Source organism: Pseudonaja textilis, chromosome 1 (genome assembly GCF_049901715.1).
Source record: "Pseudonaja textilis isolate UNSWEBS1 chromosome 1, rPseTex1.2, whole genome shotgun sequence".
Taxonomy (NCBI): domain Eukaryota; kingdom Metazoa; phylum Chordata; class Lepidosauria; order Squamata; family Elapidae; genus Pseudonaja; species Pseudonaja textilis.
This window is the reverse complement of record NC_141990.1, coordinates 225,853,449-225,875,597: the sequence shown is the minus strand read 5'-3', so window position 1 is coordinate 225,875,597 and position 22,149 is coordinate 225,853,449. Positions and strand designations below refer to the sequence as shown.

Here is a 22,149-nt window from a genome sequence, read left to right as displayed (position 1 = left end):
TCTCCCCTAGTTCTTCTCTTTACTAGACTAGCCAAGCCCAGTTCCTGCAACAGTTCGTTGTATGTTTTAGCCTCCAATCCCCTAATCATCCTGGTTACTCTTCTCTGTACTTTTTCTAGAGTCTCAACATCTTTTTTATAATGTGGTGACCAAAACTGGATGCAGTACTCTAGGTGTGGTCTTACTAAGGCTTTATAGAGTGGTATTAATACTTCCCTTGATCTTGACTGTATCCCTCTGTTAATACAATTTAGGATTGCATTAGCTTTTTTGGCGGCTGCTGCACAGTGCTGGCTCATATTTAGCTGGTTGTCCACTAAGATTCCAAGATCCCTCTCACAGTTACTGCTATTGAGCCTAGTTTCACACAGTCTATATGTGTACTTTTGGTTTTTCTTGCCTGTGTAGGACTTTACTTTTTTCTACATTGAATTTCATTTTGTTAGATACAACCCAATTTTCTAGTCTGTCAAGATCCAGCAGTGGGAATGTTTCTATTTTCTTCTGAATAACGAAATGACATGTTGTGATTTCATTTATTGATGTATACTGGGAAGCACAGGTAGACTGCATATGTGCACCTCCAGGTCATCTGATGGGAAATGTCTTAGATGGGATGTCTTAGACTGGAACAGTCAGCAACATGCTAAGTTACTGCCTAACTGCCTCTTCCATAGGGATGCATTGAGGAAAATTGGGGGAATTTTTTCTTCTGCAGAGATCCATTTTCAAACTCAAATTTTCTAAAGCTGGGTTCTTCCCACACAGCCATTTGATCCTATTCTGTTTAAGGGAGATAGCAGGCAGAACCAGGATCCATACTCTAAGAGAGAGGAAACACAAAGCTAACCATTTACGCATCAAGCTGACAACTACCATCCAAAAGTTTTCCTCAAGGCTTCTGAAAAGTTTTGGATCAAAAAGCATCCTTCACCTAGAGGTTCCTTTATTCTTTTGCTTGTGTACAAATTTGCTGTTGATGTGCACAAACAACTGCTGGCTGCATCTTCATGCTTACAGTTACAAACCTAACCACATTTATATGGAAATTCCCAACAGTTTCAAGTGTTATGACACATGTGCCACAGTTGGTTAAAACAAGAACTTCCTGAAAAGGATAATGAGTTTTAATCCATACTTTTACTCATGAACTTTCCTGAGAGTTAACATTAATTTTGGCATTTATCACCTCTCAAAGCCATCCATAACACACTGGGTGGAATAAAGTTGTCATTACTGTGAATTCCTGGTATGACAGTTGCAGTTTACTATCTGTAGTTTCCTAAAAACCAAATTTAATTATGCATTTTATTAAAATGATAGCTATTTTTCATGGTGTTAAGTAAATGGGAGTACTTTGCTGTCCTGAAATCCCCCTGCTCCCAATCCTCCCATTAATTTTGAAACAAAAGCACAAAATATTGCAATGCTAATATTAGATCAGTTTACCACTAAATTCTGGCCATGCTGGGCATATGCCCCAATGGCTACAGGTTGCCCACCACTGTAATAAATCATGATTCCATACTATGCCTTACACAATATTCAGCCTAGCTATTGTCTATCAAGTTGTACAAAACATTCCTATGATTCTAGAAAGAAAGGTAAGACTTGTAAGATAATTATCTGATGCCAATCATCATAGAGCATTTTCTTTAGCAACATTTAAATTTACACTGTGCAAAGAAAGCTTACTTTCAGTAAAGAAGATATCAACAGGAAAGAAAATTGCTCCAAAAAGAAACAAAGATTCAACTGACACAACAATAATAAGGATGCAGGAGTATTTTGCCTAATGCCAGCATTGGTCTCATTCTAGTCTAGAGAATAAGGAAAATGATCTTGAGGAAAATCTTATAATCGCTTGACAAAATAAAATAAATGAATAAAAATAAATAAATCAGCAGACCCAAGTAAGGTGGGCTAAGGTATTTTTAAAATCCAGAACATCCATGTAACATTCAGAAACAGCTGAGATAGACACCACCCTAATACACTAAGCTAGAGGGAGGTACAGAAAAATCAGAGTTGTATGTCATTGTTATTCTAACAAGTCTCAATAAAAATAGTTGTAGACACACTGGGAAGTTGATTTCATTGTCTGGTCTATTTAATGGAGCTGATAAGTACCAGTTGAAGACCTATTTCCCCAGGGTTTTTAATTGCCTTTTAACTGTAGTTTAATTATTTTTAATTCCCATGCTTTTAGATGATACTGTCTTGCTTCTATCTAGTCTATATGATATTCCATTTTCCATTTTATTTGATATTATTGTAGATATTTTTATTCAAAATGTATTGTTCAGTGTGTTTTATTGCAAAGTGTCCAGGGACCTTTCGCTATTAGGTGATTAAGATTTTTAAATAAGTAAAATAATTTGTCATCTGTTCTTATAGGATCATAAATCTTACAATCCTATAAAATCTTCTGTACCCTTTCAAACAATATACTGTACTGTCATAATCCAGAGACTTTAGGCATATGTTCCTTGCAGCCTTCAACCATGACATACATCCAGAAGTCCTTTGCTCTCAGTACACTCTGTCAAACATTACTTACTCAAACAGCGATCTAGCCAGTTCCCCATTCAGAGGAAGATGGGAAGAAGCAACACCCCCATTTACCAGTTCATGCTGATTATCCCTGTTTCATCTTCCACATTTTTCAGTTCACACAGCAGTAGCTGTCCATACACTCTCTACATACAACCCAACTTTTAAAAAAATATTTTTAAGGAAGTACATCTACAGTTTTTAAGTCAGGAAACCACATGGAACAGCCTGCATTCTGTTATCTGACAGGGACATGTATGCTATTTAATTGTGCCTGTATTTTCTCTATAAATGAATATGCTGAGAGATAAAGGATTTGTTTGTATCTGTCTATCTATTTACCCAGAAGAGTTGGTCCTGTTACTGGCAGTACACATTCTGACAAACTTTCGTAATAGCAGATGTTAGAGTGGGGGCTCAAATGTCAAGTTCCTGCTTAGATGAATGGACAAACCATGTGATTTAGAGCAACTCACTGTCTCACAGAGTTGCTATGCAAGCAAATAAAAAAGTCTATAACTCTTGTTTCCCTTGCTTCCACACCATACATCCAAACTGTTCCTTTAGTCTATTTGCAAGCTGGCTTCTACAGTATAGCACAAAGATTCTGTATGCTACAGAACTGTTGCAGCAAGAACCTGTAATTAAATTTGTCATGCAGGAACTTTTACATGTACTGAACTGCAGTGGTATCAGTAAATAAAAAGATTAACTCTTGTGAAACCTGCTTTAACCATTTGCTGTCACGATCCCTTTAAAATATAGTCTAGTCTAGTGGTAAAGACACCAGGGTAGAAACCAGGGGAATGTGAGTTCTAGTTCTGCCTTAAGCATGAAAGCCAGATGGGTGACTCTGGGTAGTCAGCCCAACTCACTTCACAGGGCTGTTGTGAGGGAAATAGGAGGAGAAGGTAGTAGGTGTGTTCATTGCAGTGGTGGGATTCAGCCAGTTCGCACCAGTTCAGGAGAACTGGTTGTTAAGTTTCTGAGAAGTTTGGTGAACTGGTTGTTGGAAGAAATCATTAGGGCAGAGAACCAGTTGTTAAATTATTTGAATCCCACCAAGGTTCATTGCCTTATTTACAAAAATAATAAAGGCAGGATAGAAAGAAAGAAAGAAAGAAAGAAAGAAAGAAAGAAAGAAAGAAAGAAAGAAAGAACTTCTTGGTATGTACAGAGCACTCTTTCCTACTCCCTGAGTAGGAGAAGAGTATATATGCCAGAAGCTCAGCTATCTGGAGTGACCTGTATCTCTGAAGAGAACCTGTTGACAGCCGGTGAGGAAAAGAAATGAAAATAGATGCTCTCAAATCAAGCTCATTTCCTGGAGTTTCATGTGGTTTTTGGTAGTTGATGGAAACCAATTGCCATTGCCACGTTTGGGGTTGTTTTTTGGGGGTGGGGGCGGGAGGTCCCAGTCTAATCTGCAAACTTGGGATTTCCTGATAGTCTCCCATCCAAATATAATTTTAACTTGGTCCAACTCCTGTTGAGGTCAGTTAGAGTCAGTTTAGCACTTCCATCTATTGTGAATAGTACAGATGCTATATTTTTCTAAGCCTATGGTTTAAATTAATAGGACAATAACCACAAATGATGCAAGAACTTTTTTGAAAAGGACAACACAATTACAGTAAAACTTATCAGAATTGATTTTGTTTCATTTTAATTTTTAGCCAAAGAAAAGGTGACCTTGGAAATGAAAGGGTGCTTCCAGCAGTGCCAATTATCTTTTTTTTTCTAGACCTCTTTAAAACATCATGAGTCTGATATTATATTCTTCCTAATGCAGGTTTGAAACCTGCCTTTTAATTATAGGTAGATCCACCAAGAAGCTTTGTTTATTTTGCTTTTAATAATTAGTTTTTTTTTAAGAGAAGAGCAGTATTTTTAAGAGAGATTTCTAAATATGTTGAAAAATAAATTTGTTTTGAGCAGTGACACCCCTGTCCATCTGACTCATTCTTTCCTTTGTAGTTTCAGCTCCGTTTTTAAGTAACTTGTAGTTTAGTCTAATAAAATGTAACTTGCTCATTTTGTGGGAAACTTGCAAGGCACACACATTCCAATGAAGAAAGGATAAAGGTCCTGCCCCTTAAATTCAGAGATGGAATTTAACATAGATTGAAGAATCAAAGTCAAAAGAAATGTCTTCTATTTCTAAATCTTATTCTGAAGTGTTTTCTTTGGATAACCAATCAAATGATTCACAACTCTGCCTGGAGGTATAACATGTTCTGTATTTTTGTTTGATTCACAGAATTTTTTTTTGAATCCATGTGGTATCACTGATGAGCCAAAGCAGTAAAACCAAACTCCACTTGATAGAACAAACTTCACCTGTTAGTTGGCAGGTATTTTTTTAAAAAAAGAAAAATTACCTCTAAAAAAATTATAAGAAGCCATTACATTCTGTCCGATTATTTTTCCCCAAGAATGGAGTTTTAAGTTTAAGAAGCTTTGCTTTTTTACACAGAAAATCAGATATTCTCATGATTTTAGGATTGAAATAGTTTCTAAAAGGAAAGATTTCACTCATGCAAGGGTGAGGGTGAGAGGGGGCACTGAAGGGAAAAAGGAATTCACATAAGTCCCAGATCTGATATTAAGGGCCATATCAGGAACATACTTCTTTATGTTGTAAATATTATTATAGTTGCACAGTATTTCACTCTTAAAATATAAGTTTTGAACTCTAGCAGAAGTATAGAGCTTCTGATTACAAGCAGAGAAAAATACCTAAAACATAGTAACAGTGTCTTTTCCATGCCCAGAAGTCAGAATACTGTAAATATATTAAGATTTTATTGTTGACAGATGTATTAGATGGACGAATCTTGGGCTGTGGTCAAACAAGAACTGTCTTCAATAAAAAGGATAATGGTAAATAGCAGGTAAAAGTAAAGGAGAATATTTGTAGCTCAGAGTTGACATGAGAGGTCCTTGGTATTCTTTGAGCTTTCATTACCCAAACTAGGTAACGACATCAGTGCTAGGAAGGAGTGTGGTTTGCTGTCAGTTTATATTCCGGTGACTGACTTGTCTGTGTGGTGGGGGCAGTCTTAGAGAATAGCAGGTAACTTGAAATAATTTAAACAAAGCTAGTGGGTTAGTTCTCGGTTTGTATATTCTGAATTGGGTATTGGGTCGGATTAATTAGCCTCCAATTAAATCTACAGCTGTTGTGTAAGAAAGAAATGGACTTTTCACATCTAACCTTGTTGTATTACTAAATTGTAAAGAGATGGGGAAATTTAAGCTAACCTCTTATAATGGACATCCAAATTGTAGAGTTCAATCTGTATACATCCTCTTCAGGAACTAAATATGAGGGAAGGGGGATACAGCAATATATTCAGAATAGTAATATGTGCTCCAAAACCATTTTACTTTCCCTTTAAAAAGAAGAAAAAGCATGTTTATGGGCACATCATTTCACATTTCAGATTACATAATGAAAGATTTACCTGCTTGTGGAGACAGTGCACAAATGAACTCTCCTGCTCACGCAGGGGGTTGGACTAGATGACCTCCAAGATCCCTTCCTACTCTGTTATTCTACGAACTATTACACAAAGAGAAAATTATGTGGCCCAGATAGTGAGACTAAATCTTTATCCAAACCACCCCAGATCCCCAAACACAGAAACAGCATTCAACAATGTGGTTTTTCCTCTGATATTTGAAGGAATACCCTCTAGAGTCAAGGTTCTCACTCAGATGAGACCAGAATCAAAACCACCGCAGGACATAGGCTTCTGCTTCTGTCATGGATATAACACTCAAGGAATGTTATACGCAGTTGTGCCAAGGAAGCAGGAAAAAACTCCATGTTGGAATGTTTCTCTTCCTGAATGTTCCCCTCCACCTGGAACCTTTTCCATCAAGAAAGGGGGGGGGTCATAAACTATTGTCCAGAAACTCCCTCCCTAATTGTAGTCCTCCATAAAATCACTGCCTGTTTGGAATTTAAGTTCACAGAGAAATAAAAATAAAATTAATCCCCTTCTCTCTCCCGAGCATTTTATCTTCTCTTCTCCTGATTGATAGTTTTATAATCCTGACTAAATCTGTCACTCCTTTCTGCCCTTTGCCAGGCTCTTTCTGAAGCTGAGCAGACAAACAAGTAGTTCATTTGTGCAAGGTCATCATAATTGTGGTCCATTCCCTCAAAATGTTCCATTGACTTTGGACCCTCCAAATGCAGGAAAGTGCAGAGTTCACCCCCTTCAAATTCAGCAGGAGAAAACAAAAGACGATTTCCCCCACTGGATTAACTTTTGTGCCAGGCAAAGCAAGATAGAGGCATAGAGAACAGGCCATTGGCCAGTTGCAGTCTGTGGACCAGGGGTGAGACTCTTGAAATAAAAGATTCGTAAGTCCCTCATTCCTTCACAAATCTATCCAGAAAGAAGAATTTATGGAAAGTATAAGGAATCAAAATTCTAGGTATTCTGGCTCATAGGGTTACCATTACAATTTAGTACAATTCAAAACACTCACATACTCACAAACATTTAAGATTAAAGAGAATGAGAAAGAGAAAAATAATTTACTTGCTCCCAATCAAAAGATTACCACTATATTTGCTCCAAAATTCTGTTTAAGGGCAAAATAGGTGACGATTCATTATTTTACTTTTTAAAACCTGCATGTTAAAAAAAACATTTATTGAAATGCCTGGGAGGTTTTACCAGAAGGAAATTCAGTTGCTTTTCCTAATGTCAGGGTTTTAATATGCAGCACAGTCAGTTATATTGCTCAATGACTTGAGCAGGAAAAATGAATTACACATATTGAAAACAAAATGCAAATGTCAGAATTTCTGCAGAATTCAGGTTGCCTAGTTTAAAATTTGTAAAAAAAAAAAATTATTCCACTTTATTATAAAAATAATCTTTATAAGCAAACAGCAGACTTTGTTTTTAAAAAGGAACTTTGTTTGACAACTAACAGATACTTTTGTTTCACACTTTTTCAGTAAGCAGAAGATTCATTGTAGCGCATTATGTTGAAAGCTGAGTAAATGCTTACAATACTTTGGCTGCTCTGAGGAGAAACAAGATTACAAACTAAACAATAAGTAGGCATAGATCTAATGTCTATTTTAATAGCAATCATATATCACTCACCCAAGAAATTAGATTACCCATCCCCAAATCAATATAATTCAGCAAGAATAGCAAATCAGGCAAAAGAATAAGGCAAAAGACAGACTAACAGTTTAATTAAAAGTAATTAACTATTTGATTTCATAACATTTCATAGATTTTAAACCAGGATTTCTCATTCATTATAACAAGGGTACTTAGTCTTTTTAAGAAGCACTATTGTGGTTTAATGCTGTGCCAAAGTGGACCAAATCAAGTCTTTTTAGTTATGGGAATAGGATTATTCCCAGCATAATTAATAATCTCCACTTTTATCACATAATGAATTACAGGTGGTTACAATTTTTGGAGAAGCTTTGAAAAATGAACCCAGAGTTTTAAGGCTGCAAATGTTATTTTGGGACAACGCATTATATGTCTCTGCCACAGAGTTAGTTGTTGCATTATCAAAGCTGGAAAATTCTTATTATTGTTAATTTCTACAATGGGTAACTGTTACTGGTCTTCTTTTGTATGTCTTCGTCTAAAATCTGAATTCTAACTTCAGCTGTTTGACAGATTTATTTAACATGTTATCAGCTGAACTGGAAAACAAGCCTGATGAAAAAGACTACAGCAAATTTGATTTACCATAATAAATTAAGCTCACCCAAGGAAAGCTATCAAGCCAACTCAACTCAAAAACTAAGATGACCCCACACAAAGTCTAAAGTTGGAAGCCTTTGGTTTCTAGATATTGCTGAACTAAAATTTTCAGCATTCTTCATAACTGGCCAGAACGCCTGAGTGTTGCAGGTTCTTTTTCTGTTAGCAAGCATTATTTCTCCTGTCGGTTTTTTGCCTTCCTATTTTCATCTCCTGCAGATTATCTGCAGTCACATGGTCAGAACTTAATCTCAGATCATGTGAAATGTAAAAGAAATGCATGTTGGTAGCACCTACCAAGTAACCTCGCCAGCACTCTCTTTCCTATGATGCAGCCTTTTCTTTTACACAGGATTGGAATGTGTACACCATACCAAGCCGAAATATGGTTTGCTTCCTTAGGTTTTATCATACATGTAAATCCAGCTTCTGTGGCATGTAAACAATCCTTTCTGGCTAAATATATGGGATGAATTCAAAAAAAATGTAGTTTCTTTAATAAATCATGATTATGCAAACTGCTGCTTTGCACATGTAAAAAAACAGTGCAAATTCACAAAATGACCTGAACATCTCTTCTTCTATAAATTAAGCCATGCTTGTAATAATCCTAACTTACTTCCTACTTCCAGTGACAGAATCACAACGTCTGTTGCAGCATTAAGCAACTGGTTCATTCCATGAGACAAGCAGGAGTCTGTGTGCCAGGAAATGGCTAATTCTGTATCCCAGCAAGTACAAATCACATATAACTTTATTCTTAGAAAATAACCAGCCTACCTAGGAATTTAACAGTTACAAAAAGCCTTCCCAGAAGGTTAAAATAGCTAGGCCTCTGCAAAGCCTGGCACACATACTGAACTAACAATATCTTTTGGCAGTGCAGCCAATAAGAAGCTGTCCTTGTGCCAATGACCTGAGCTGAATGAACAGCCTTATAATATCACTCCTTGCTAAGAACAGGTAGCTTACACAAGAATGATGTACTTGATGAGAATTACAAGCAAACTTGTCTTACAAACCAGATGCATTTATTTTTTGCAAATGCTCAGTTTAAAAATGGAAACTGTAAAATGGTTAGTTGCACCGTGTTTTAACAAAACACTCGTTCCTTATGCTCTAAAGGACCTTTAAGAAAAGACTGTCTAAATTGTGTGACCTTCGGCAGCTGCAAGTCATTCAATAAGTCAATGTAAGAGAAAATAAAGGAGGAACCTAAGCTCATGATATGCCTAACCTTCTCATGACATCTCAGTACAGCTTTGTTTCCCAGGCTTATAGTTTAGCCACAAGGCTACGTTTACTAGATAAAACCTGAGTGTCACAAGGAGGGAAATCAAATAGGAGGAAGCTGCAGATTCTATTTATGTTCTTCAGGCATGGAAAAAATGGGTGGCACTCCTCTATTAACTCTCCTCAAGCTTCTGAAGGCTACCAAGGTATTACTTTGCCACTCCTTCTCCAACTACTTGAATTAAGCTTGTTACTAATGGGACTACACTGCTACAACCAGGTCCCTCTTCTCATCAACTCAGAAATACAGCAGGTGGTTGATAACAGTAGTGCCCCCCATAGGATTTGCGTGCCCTGCAGGTTGTACCGCACACCCTGGGTGCTAAGGAGTGTTGGCCTTCATTCGGAATTGGCCTGATTGCCCATCTTCAGCCCAGCGTGTTTCCTCTTCCCACACCTTCTTCCTTCACTTTTCTAGCAAGTTTAAAACCTAACAGGCTTACAACCCTTTGCTATTTTTAATGGAGACATTAACAGACAGACAGATATGCTCTCAGCTTTCTTTTACCTCAGAAGTGGTGCAATACAGCTAGTCCTCAACTTACAACACTTACACAGCCAATCAGGTGGGTCTTCTTTTGTTGCCCTGCACAGGAGAACGGAGCTGGAAAGCAGGTCAGTGGGGTGGGGAGGGAATGGGGATTTTGCAGTAACCTTCCCCCAGGAGTGCGATGGGAATTGAGATTTTACAGTATCCTTCCCCTGTCACACCCACCAAGCCATGCCACACCCACCAAGCCACGCTCACAGAACCGGTAATATTGAATCCCACCACTGAATCCCTAGGTTAACCTTCTCACTGATCAGGATTAAGGCAACTACCTAAGTGGCAGATTCAAGGCAGAGTAGTAAATGCTATCTAGCCACAAGGCAGGTGGTGCTAATTGGGTGCCAGAAGGAGAGCTCAAGAGAATCCTTCAGCACACAAAGTGAGGGCCAGCTCTAGCAAGAAGCAAACAGCCTGAGACCATTACAAGAATAAGCCCCCCCCCCCCTCCAATTCAAGACAATAAGGCTACCATTGTGCCTCAGGGGCAGGAGTAAAAGGCACATGAAATTTGCTGATTGCAATCCGCCCAGAGCTCAGTACAAGATGGGCATATAAACATATAAATGTTACACATAAATAAAATTATCTGACTTGTATGTTACATGATCCTGGCTGGATTTCTTTTTAATGGCTTCCTTAGTCCTTGCAATAAACATGTTTATTAGAAAGCAGTGTCCTTAAATGCAAGATTTCTGGCTTTCTCGGTAAGAAGCCTAACAATCCTTCCACTTTGCTTAAAGATTGGGCCTTGCCTGAACCTCTTTCAAATTAGACTGCTACTCCAGTTATTTGATAGATGGGCTTGAAAATCCTGAAAATACACGTCCAGCTCTATGGCTGTAACAGTGCAAAATTATTTAACGGATTAAATCTGTGTTTCTCAACCTTGGTGACTTTGAGATGATTTTAAGACGACCACGTAAGTTTGAGCCAGCAATGTGCTGCCGCTGCCCAAAAAGCCAGTGCAGTCTTGGGCTGCGTGACTAGAGGGATAGCATCAAGAACACGAGAAGTGATAATGCCACTTTACACTGCATTAGTGAGGCCACACTTGGAAAATTTCATTCAGTTCTGATCACCAACATACAAAAAAGGCACTGAGACCTATGTGTGCAGAGAAGAGCAACGAAGATGGTAAAAAGGTCTGGAAGTCTAAATTGTACAATGAATGATTGAGGAAGCTAGGAATGTCTAGCCTATTGGAGAGAAGGATTGAAGGGGGAACATGATAACTGTCTTCCAATATTTGAGGGGTTATCACAGAGAAGAGGGGATTGACTTTTTTTTTTTGCAAAGCACGAGAAGGCAGGATCAAAAAAATAGGAAAAACTTATTAAATTAAACCTAGACTCAGGAGACATTTTCTGACACTGAGAACCATCGGTAGAACTGCTTGCCTCCTGGAGTTGTGGGTGGTCCAGCTCTGGAGGTTTTCAAAAATAGAGTGAACAACCATTGGAGTGAGATGGTGTAAGGCAGGGGTCCCCAACACCCAGGCTGTGGCCCACTCCAGCTCTACCTGCATCAGTAGCAAGCAAGGGCATACCCGAAGCTCAATTTGTGCAAGTGGCTTGCACATGTGCTTGCTGCTCATACAAATGAAGCTGCATGAGCATTGGCCTGCAACTCACACGTAACCACTCCCTCTCCCTCCACCCCTCGGTTGTCTGCAAAGCTGGAAAGGTTGGGGATTGCCGGTATAATGTCTCCTGGACTAGAAGACCTCTGAGATCCCTTCCATCCTTATGATTCTATGTTCTAAAAAGTGGGGATTTCAACCCTCAGAATTCCCCATGCTTTATTCTTAGAAAATAACCAGCCTACCTAGGAATTTAACAGTTACAAAAAGCCTTCCCAGAAGGTTAAAATAGCTAGGCCTCTGCAAAGCCTGGCACACATACTGAACTAACAATATCTTTTGGCAGTGCAGCCAATAAGAAGCTGTCCTTGTGCCAATGACCTGAGCTGAATGAACAGCCTTATAATATCACTCCTTGCTAAGAACAGGTAGCTTACACAAGAATGATGTACTTGATGAGAATTACAAGCAAACTTGTCTTACAAACCAGATGCATTTATTTTTTGCAAATGCTCAGTTTAAAAATGGAAACTGTAAAATGGTTAGTTGCACCGTGTTTTAACAAAACACTCGTTCCTTATGCTCTAAAGGACCTTTAAGAAAAGACTGTCTAAATTGTGTGACCTTCGGCAGCTGCAAGTCATTCAATAAGTCAATGTAAGAGAAAATAAAGGAGGAACCTAAGCTCATGATATGCCTAACCTTCTCATGACATCTCAGTACAGCTTTGTTTCCCAGGCTTATAGTTTAGCCACAAGGCTACGTTTACTAGATAAAACCTGAGTGTCACAAGGAGGGAAATCAAATAGGAGGAAGCTGCAGATTCTATTTATGTTCTTCAGGCATGGAAAAAAATGGGTGGCACTCCTCTATTAACTCTCCTCAAGCTTCTGAAGGCTACCAAGGTATTACTTTGCCACTCCTTCTCCAACTACTTGAATTAAGCTTGTTACTAATGGGACTACACTGCTACAACCAGGTCCCTCTTCTCATCAACTCAGAAATACAGCAGGTGGTTGATAACAGTAGTGCCCCCCCCATAGGATTTGCGTGCCCTGCAGGTTGTACCGCACACCCTGGGTGCTAAGGAGTGTTGGCCTTCATTCGGAATTGGCCTGATTGCCCATCTTCAGCCCAGCGTGTTTCCTCTTCCCACACCTTCTTCCTTCACTTTTCTAGCAAGTTTAAAACCTAACAGGCTTACAACCCCTTTGCTATTTTTAATGGAGACATTAACAGACAGACAGATATGCTCTCAGCTTTCTTTTACCTCAGAAGTGGTGCAATACAGCTAGTCCTCAACTTACAACACTTACAACTGGAAAAAAGTGACATTGTTTTTCACAGTTACCACCTTTCTGGTATCCCCACGACCAAAATTTAGGTGCTTGGCAATCGGTTTGTATTTATGACCGTTGCTATATCCCAAGACCCTTTTGGGACTTTCTGACTAGCAAAGTCAACAGGGAAGCCAGACTTGTTTAACAATCAGGTTACTAACTTATCAACTGCAGTGATTCACTTAACAACTGAGGCAAGAAAGGTCATAAAATGGGTCAAAATTCACTTCACAAATGTCTCACTTAAACACATAAATTTTGGGCTCCATTATGGCCGTAAGTTGAGGACTACCTGTACTGTCCCTGAATTAAATACTCCCTTCTCCCCAAAATGACTCTATAGGCGCATCCAGCTGCATTTGGAGGGGACCCAACGCCTTTCCCCTCCACCCTCTGTGTCAATGAATTCCCGCTGCCGGATCTGGTGTATGTTTAGGAAGTAAAAAGCCCGCGGAACTAAAGGGGGTTTCCATTCCAGGTCCTCCTTTCTCCCGAATCTCCCTGTAGGTCCTCCGGGTGGGAGATCCAGTGACCGGGTGGTCGATACTCACCGCTTTCAGCTGCTCCAGCCGGTCCTTCATTGTGGTCGGGTGCGGCTTCTGTCCCTCGGCCAAGCAGGGAACCCAGGAGACCTGTGCACCGGGAGGGCCCCTCCAGGAAGTGGAATCCCAGCGCGAAGCCCAAAGTTGAGCTTCCTCCTCTTTCGCCTCCTTTGCTCACTCTCTAAGAGGAGCGTCCGAGTTGCACCAGGGCGGGAGGGCGAACATACATGCCGGCATCCCCAGCCCACCCCGCGCAATCTCAATCTGGCTCTCGCTCCCCGGGAGAGCCTGATCCTCCGGCGCTGAGCGAGCTGCAGCTGCTAATCCTCGGTGACAGACGCGGAGGGAAGGAAAAGAGGGAGAGGGAGAGAGGAGGCTCCGCCCCCTTTACCTAGACAGAAAGCTCTTTTAAAGAGACAGCGGCCCTCACCTAGCGGCTCTGACGACAGGGGAGCATTGACGACACGCTTGTATGACTCCCGCGACTTCCTCATGTTCCAGGTTGGGTTGTTTTGTAGCAGTAACAAGCCGACCGGCAAGTCCCTGAACTCACACCGTGACCAAATGAGGACACGGCTGAACATCTACTAGGTGCGGTTTGACTTCGTGGCTTTTAACGGAGGGGAAAGAAGAAGAAAAAGAAAAAAAACCCTTGCAGGAACAAGCCAAAAAGGTGAGTATCTGGGAAGTTTTTAAAAGAGAACCAGTGTTGAGAAAGGTCATCGGACAGGCCTAAAGGTCCGAAGGCAGAAATGGCTCAAGAGAAGACGGAACGCAACTGTTCACCTTGGGCTTTTAAACTACCCACCGATGTAGTAATTTGCGGAGCGAGAAGAATTGCACCTGCTGCCTTTCTGGCTGAGGACTGTCTAGGGCTAGGCCAATGTTTCTCTCTGCAATAGGAGAAACAGCAGAACTTCTTAAGAAATTTGTCAGAATGGAGATACAGGTAGTTCTTGTTTGTTTAGTGACCATTCAAAGTTATAACAGCACTGAAAAAAAGTGACTTCTTCTCGTTTTTCACACTTACAACTCTTGCAGGATCCCCATGGTCACATGATCATAATTCAGATGTTTAACCCTGGATTGATATTTATGACAGTTTCTGGGGTCATGAGATCCCATTTTGTGAACTTATGACAAGCAAAGTGGATGGGGAAGCCAGATTTGTGTTGCTAACTTAACTGGAGCAATTCACTTAACAGAGTGTGGCAAGAAAAGTCATAAAATAGGGCAAAATTCACTTAGCAATGGAAATTTGGGCTCAATAAGTCAAGGACTACCTGTAGCGTATCTGCTCTTCAGCTGAGAGATGTCATGGGAGGGCAAGAAGCAGCCATCTAGAAAAAGAAGAGTGAATAATGCTATATGTAAGTACATACTAAAATCATCCAGCTTGCAACCTTTCCATGAAAATATGGGTGAGTAGCAAAAACTGTATATGATTTAAGTATACCAAAACTATACATACATCAGATACAGCATATCAAATTGGACCATGGGTAATCATGTATGGGAAAATATTTTTTAAAAGAGGGAGAAAGGGACACCAGCCCAATAACCTTTTTCTATCCCCCTGGAGTCTAAAACTGAATCCAGTTCTGGAATTTCTCCTTGCTTAAAGAAATGGGGAGCCTACAGACAGAGTCATCATGAGATGACTCATGATGAGAGGAGTAATCATGAGATGAAATACCAAACTTGCAAGATAGCTTATCTCCCCTTCACCTCCAAAAAAAGTTATATCAAATTCGGCCTTGGGAAACCTCTGAATCCCACTCAGAATTCTGTAATCATTGGTGAAGTTTCTCCTATATGGAAACAGAAAAAATCTTTGTTTGAAAATTTCCAGTGATGAAACAGCCACAACTCTAGCAAGGAAGCTCTTCCAATGATTAATTGTTTTCACTGTCAGGAAATTTCTTCTTACTTTTAGGTAGGATCTCTCCTTGACAAACTTTCACCCAGTAGCAATAGCAATAGCACTTAGACTTATATACCACTTTACAGCCCTCTCTAAGCAGTTTACAGAGTCAGCATATTGCCCCCAACAATTTTGGGTCTTCATTTTACTCACCTCAGAAGGATGAAAGGCTGAGTCAACCTTGAGCCTGGTGAGATTTGAATTGCCAAATTGCAGGTAGGCGGCAGAAGTAGCCTGCAGTACTGCACCCTAACCCCTGCGCCACTGTGGCACATACTTCTTGTCCTGCCTCTGATGCTTTGAAGAATGTCAATCCCCTCAATCCCCTCTTCTCTGTGACAGTTGAGTAATTTTAAACTGTTTGAATTACAGAAAGCTTCTTGATAGTTTTTGTGTCCTTTTTCAGCATTATACATTTGGTATTTATCACTTTGACTGTTCAGTTATTTCATCATAAAATATTGTCTCATTTATAAGACATAAGCAGATTGTGTCCCACTTAAAGTACTGTGGGTTTATAGCTTTCCCTCATGAAAAGAAACCCAATGTTATTTATAAAATATAAGAGATTTTTTCTAGGCAGTGGGGCCTTTTCTGCTGTGGTGCCCATATTATGGAATTTTCTATCCCCAGAGATAAGGTTGGCCTCCCAACATCTTAGGGGACAGGTAAACTCATGAGGTGGCTCCCTTATTATTAACATCCTCCCATTTATTATTGTCTTCTCCTGTTTTAGCTCTGCTTTTGTAATTTCTAATTCTTTGCAATAATTATTATATAATGGTTTTAGCTATGATTGTCATATTTATTTACTGTTTTTATTGGATTGGTGTATGATGCCCAAAGTCACTTTCTATGAGGTGGGTGGCATATAAATTAGTGTAACAATTGCTATTCAGTTTTTAATAAGGGCAATCAAATAAAGTTGCTTTCAACTTCATGACTTTCTTTCTTTCTTTGTTAGCAGCTGCAGCAATGAATGAAGACTCCAACATCATTCTCACCAGTGGAAAAGTTAAGCTGGACTTCAGTGTTCAGGGTATCAGTAATAGTATCCAACAAAATTCTCAAGGACATGTTACACTAAGCACCCCACTTAATTTGCAAGTGCACAGTGGCTACCACCTTACCACCAGCTCTTTAACTGTCACAATTCTTTAATTAAAGTCCACCATGTGTTGGTTTCTATTTCAATCCAATTGGCTTCCATTTCCAGTTATCAAAATGTGAAAACAACAAATTTCAAAACTTAACTATGCTGTAATCAGGGCTGTTAAACTTGCGGCCTGCAGGCCAAATGTGTCACACGCTGGCCATGCCCACGCCCGTTTTAGTGAAGTGGGGGGAAGTCATCATACGTCATGTACAGAGGTGGTATTCAGCAGGTTCTGACCAGTTCTGGAGAATTGGTAGTGGAAATTTTGAGTCATTTGGAGAACCAGCAAATACCACCTCTGACTGGAGATTTTACAATATCCTTCCCCTGTCACGCCCACCAAGCCACACCCACAAAATTGGTAGTAAAAATTTTTGAATCCCACCACTGGTCATGTGACAATGCTGTGATGACACAAGTTTGACACCCCTGCTCTATATGTACTGTATATGAAAGAGTATTTCTTTTTGTTTGTCTTGAATTTTCCTCAATTTTTTTTTTCCTCGTGACACAATCTTTCCTTGAGTAAAATCCACCAGCAACTCTAAAGTTACTGACAGCTATTTGTGTAAATACAGGTAATCCTTGACTTAGAATAGTACATTTAGTGACTTTTCAAAGTTACAACAGCACTGAAAAAAGTGATTTGTGAAGCATTTTTCACACTTAGGACCATTGCAGCATCCCCATGGTTATGTGATTTATATTCAGATGCTTGACAATTGCCTCAGATTTATGACAGTTGCAGCATCCAGGAGTCTTGTCATCCCCTTCTGACAAGCAAAGTCAACGGGGAAACCAGATTCACTTAATAATGAATTGACATCTTTCAATCTCAAGAGGCTATGGTATTGTGCCATGAAACCGGTAACTGCCACTTTCCATGTTGTTTCAATGCTATATGCAAAGCTGGAGTGTCCTCTCCAGGGTAATTTAATATGGAGGATAAAGTGTTACCCAAGCAGCAGATCCCCCTTCTTCATGTCACTGAAATAGTCTAATGGAACGGCAGAGCTGATACGATTAGTTCCAACTGCATCACAGGAGTTACCAGAACATGATTGTACACAGTCATGAACTGCTTCCAGGACTCTGGCTCCTGATTTTGCCTCAAGGTTGACTCCTGAAGCCTTTTCCAATAATAGATATAGCCACAAGGCAATGGAGGTTTGAAATCAGAGTTTCCCTTCTCCTAGAAGATGGTTCTACCATTTTATCTGCCATTGGGGCATAAAGCCCTCTTCTGCCTTCAAAACTGTTGACCATCTTCTCCTGTAACTCTGGAAAGGGGCCCTTACGAGGTGCTACCAGTCGGTTCTGTTGGAACAAGGTTTTAAAGGAGGTATTACTCCTCCGCTTAATAACTACGTTACTAATTTAAGAACTGCAGTGAATGTGGCAGGAAAAGTCATAAAATGGAGCAAACTTGCTTAACAAATGTTTCACTTAGCAACTTAAAATTTTGGGCTCAATTGTGGTCGTAAGTTGAGGACTACCTGTATGCATTGGTTCATTCTTGTATGAATGTACAGTGGGATTATGTGTGATCTTTCAAGTTTTTTTTAAATTCTTCGGAGCTAAAGTTTTCTCTGGATAAAGTCATCCAAATGATATCTAATTTAAAATTCTATCTCTTAAAAGACGATACTCCTGTTTGTGCTAAATCATGGATACTCGTGATTATGTTTCAGCCGTTAGAAAAGGAACAGTGTGGTGTAATGTTGATGTTATACTGGCAACGTATTCAAGTTGTTTATCCCCCATGAATGTTCACTGGTTGAATTTACACCAGGCCTTCGCTCTCCCAAATCAACCTGATCACCCAGGATTGTTGTTATGAGAATTAAAGAAATGACAACAGATGGCCAAAAATACATGAGCAATCAACTGGGAACAATAGGAGCTGAAGCAGCCAGTGAGAAAATGGATACTAATCCTTCCAGTAGTGGGATTCAAAAATTTTTACTACTGGTTCTGAGGGCATAGCTTGCTGGTGTGGCAGGGGAAGGATACTGTAAAACCTCCAGTCAGAGGTGATATTTGCTGGTTTTCCAAACTACTCAAAATTTCTGCTACCGGTTCTCTGGAACTGGTCAGAACCTGCTGAATACCCACCTCTGAATTCTTCCCTTTCTAAGATTCAACAAAAGGTATCACTAGGGTCTGTTTATAGCTGGAACTAGAAATGTATACTAGAGATAGAAAAGAAAAATAAGAAACTGCTCTCTGCGGAATCACAAGAATTCTTGTAAAAAATGTAATGGGTTGAGAATAGAATTCTCTTGGAATGTCTATAATTCCACAGGTGTGTCAAAGACCTCCAATTACCTTCTTCCAAGGAAAATGAATTCTGGATAAGTGCTAGCATCTCTGAAATTTGCCACAAGTAGAAGTGGCATATCGTCCATCACAATCTTGCCTGGCTCCTTTAAATTTACAGGTAGTCTTCAACTTACGACCACAACTGAGCCTGACATTTCTGTTGCTAAGTGAAACACTTGTTAAGTGAATTTTGCTCCATTCTATGACCTTTCTTGCTATAGTTGTTAAGTGAATCGCTGCGGTTGCTAAGTTAGTAACATGGCTGTTAAGTGAATCTGGCTTCACCATTGACTTTGCTTGTCAGAAGGTTGTAAAAGGGGAATCACAGGATTCCCGGATGCTGCAATTGTCATAAATATGAGTCAGTCGCCAAGCATATGAATTTTGATCACATGACCCTGGGGATGCTGCAATGGTCATAAGTGTGAAAAATAGTCATAAGTCATTTTTTCAGTGCAGTTGTAACTTTGAATGATCACTAAATGAATTGTTGTAAGTCGAGGACAACATGTATACCCTATTTGAAAAGCACTTTCCTTAAAGTAAAGTATGTTGTCTTCTGTGTTCTCCCAGCAAACATTTTCCATTTTGTGTTCCCTAGTGCCATCTTTTCTTTCCAGGAATTGGGAAAGACCTCCCTACTCTTGAAAAATGAAAACTTTAGAGCAGGGGTATCAAACTCAAGGCTCAGGGTGCTTATAGTAGATCTGGCCTGTGGAGCCACCCTGGAAACAGTGAAGGACCGGCCCGTGGTGCTTCTTCCGGCAAAAATGGAGCTCAGGAGGGCCACACATAGTCCTTCCAAGCTCTGTTTTTGACCGTGATGGCCTCCTGTAGCCCTATGCCAGCGAAAATGGAGCTCGGTGCAGGGGTGGGATTCTACCTGGTTGGACCAGTTCTATAGAACCAGTTGTTACAATTCTGCAGAGTTCGGAGAACTGGCAAATCGCGCTACTGGTTGGCCCCTCCCCATCCACTCACTCCTTACCTGGCCTGCGCGCCATCCAACTTGCCTTGCCTGCATTGTGCTTTCACCTAATTTTTGGTAAGTTGCTATTTTTCCTTTTTTCCCTTGACCATCAGCTATTCCAACTTATCAGCTGTGCCAGGAGATTTAGATAAGCTCAAAAGCAGGAAATCATTGGATTTCTTGCTTTCTAGCTAATCTAAAAGCAAAGCTGAACCTTCCTTGGGACTGAAGCTTCTATTTTTCAGTGCAGACTCAGGCAGCAGATTGCAGAAAGGTAGCTCTCTGAGTGAATCTATGATTCTGTGAACAACTCAATCTGCCTGCCTGCTTTGCCTGATTTTGGGTAAAAGTTGCTCTTTTTTTATAAAAAGTTCAATCTTTACATAAATATTTACATACAAGCCATGCCCAGCCAGTCACGTGACCACCAAGTCACACCCACAAATTAGGCCACACCCACAGAACCAGTTCTTAAGAAATTTGAATCCCACCCTTGCGCATGTGGATGTTGAGTAAGTCACACACCCTTGGTCACGTCCCCCCCCAGTCCCCCCAAGGTTAAACACAACCCTGATGCGGCCCTCAATGAAAATCCTCCCCACCCCGCACCACCTCAAACACTACATAAAGAAAAAATCCATTGTATTAGAGAGAACTGCCTACTTCCAGGATCCTTGGAATCCTGAAGATCAGCATTCCATTGCTAGCTGACAAATAGACTTTGTAGAGTTGCAGGGTAGAAAACCCATCTTAGCTGCCTGCGATCCTATCCATTTCCCTGCCAATCAATACTGATAGCCCCTCTGAAATGGTACAGCTATGCTTTTCCCTTTTAGCTTTTTAAGGACCTTTTTAGGACATAAACTTGCTTTTAGCATTTGGGTGGGATCAGATATAGCATTCCATCATGCAGTAGCCTCACAAGACAGGCTCATATTGTCTCCCTCGGGCTGGGAGATGAGCCATAGTGGCTTATTAATGATTGTCTAGCACATTTGTGGTTAAATATTCCTTCCTGCTTATGAACCATACGGACTCTTTCAAGAGTAATTCAGCCTTCCAAATGACTGCCTGACATGAACAGCTTCTCCAGCTGGATTTTTTAGGAAACATGCTAAGAAAGAATGCGGTAATTCTAGACCTATCTATATACTATATACTATCTTTTTTGAGGAAACTTGAGGGTACACGGCAGAATCTCTCCACACTTTATTTTCCCCTCATTGGATTGAGATAAAAATAGGCCAAAGTCACCCAGTGAATTCCATGTCAAGTGCAGCTTCACTTTGGGTCTCCCTGATCTCAGCCCAAATATCCTGAATTCTAATAATGTGTATTCTTATCCTGGCAGTTGTTTTCTATCACTTTCTATCTATTAGGTCATTCCTCTGCAACAGCCCCAATCTAAAGTACACTCAGTTCGGGATCTAAGACAGTGCTACAATTGTAATTTTAAAATCAGTGTCCATTCAAACCTTTGAGAAGTCATAGAAATAGAATATAATAGAAAATCTGACAACAGTAAGTAAGAAAAAAAATATGACCATATATAATCAGGGACAAAAAAGGAATGTTTTAGTAGGCTGCTGTCTGTTCCAGATTTTTTTATTCATCAGGTTCTGACCAGTTCTGGAGAACCGGTAGTGGAAATTCTGAATAGTTCAGAGAATCGGCAAATGCCACCTCTGACTGGCCCCGCCCCCATCTATTCTCTGCCTCCTGAGTCCCAGCCAATCAGGTGGGTCTTCTTTTGTTGCCCTGCACAGGAGAACGGAGCTGGAAAGCAGGTCAGTGGGGTGGGGAGGGAATGGGGATTTTGCAGTAACCTTCCCCCAGGAGTGCGATGGGAATTGAGATTTTACAGTATCCTTCCCCTGTCACACCCACCAAGCCATGCCACACCCACCAAGCCACGCTCACAGAACCGGTAATATTGAATCCCACCACTGAATCCCTAGGTTAACCTTCTCACTGATCAGGATTAAGGCAACTACCTAAGTGGCAGATTCAAGGCAGAGTAGTAAATGCTATCTAGCCACAAGGCAGGTGGTGCTAATTGGGTGCCAGAAGGAGAGCTCAAGAGAGTCCTTCAGCACACAAAGTGAGGGCCAGCTCTAGCAAGAAGCAAACAGCCTGAGACCATTACAAGAATAAGCCCCCCTCC

General features: G+C 40.3%; 1 protein-coding gene and 1 long non-coding RNA gene across 3 annotated transcripts in view; one reads left to right on the top strand and one right to left on the bottom strand.

Moving 5' to 3' along the window:
- Positions 1-13,970, bottom strand: part of STX3 (syntaxin 3) — a 49,701-nt gene extending 35,731 nt beyond the window's left edge. Inside the window, exon 1 of one of the 2 annotated variants that reach the window (XM_087920767.1) lies at positions 13,623-13,970. In XM_087920767.1, coding sequence (XP_087776893.1) covers positions 13,623-13,652 — 30 coding nt within the window. In that variant the 5' untranslated portion in view covers positions 13,653-13,970. The remainder of the gene's footprint in view (positions 1-13,622) is intronic. The other variant, XM_087920768.1, reaches the window with a different exon arrangement.
- A 56-nt stretch (positions 13,971-14,026) lies between these two features.
- On the top strand, positions 14,027-16,719 carry LOC148128059 (uncharacterized). Its single transcript, XR_015740862.1, has 2 exons — positions 14,027-14,286; positions 16,502-16,719. It is a non-coding gene; the product is annotated as an uncharacterized LOC148128059 (long non-coding RNA).
- Positions 16,720-22,149: the final 5,430 nt, after the last annotated feature.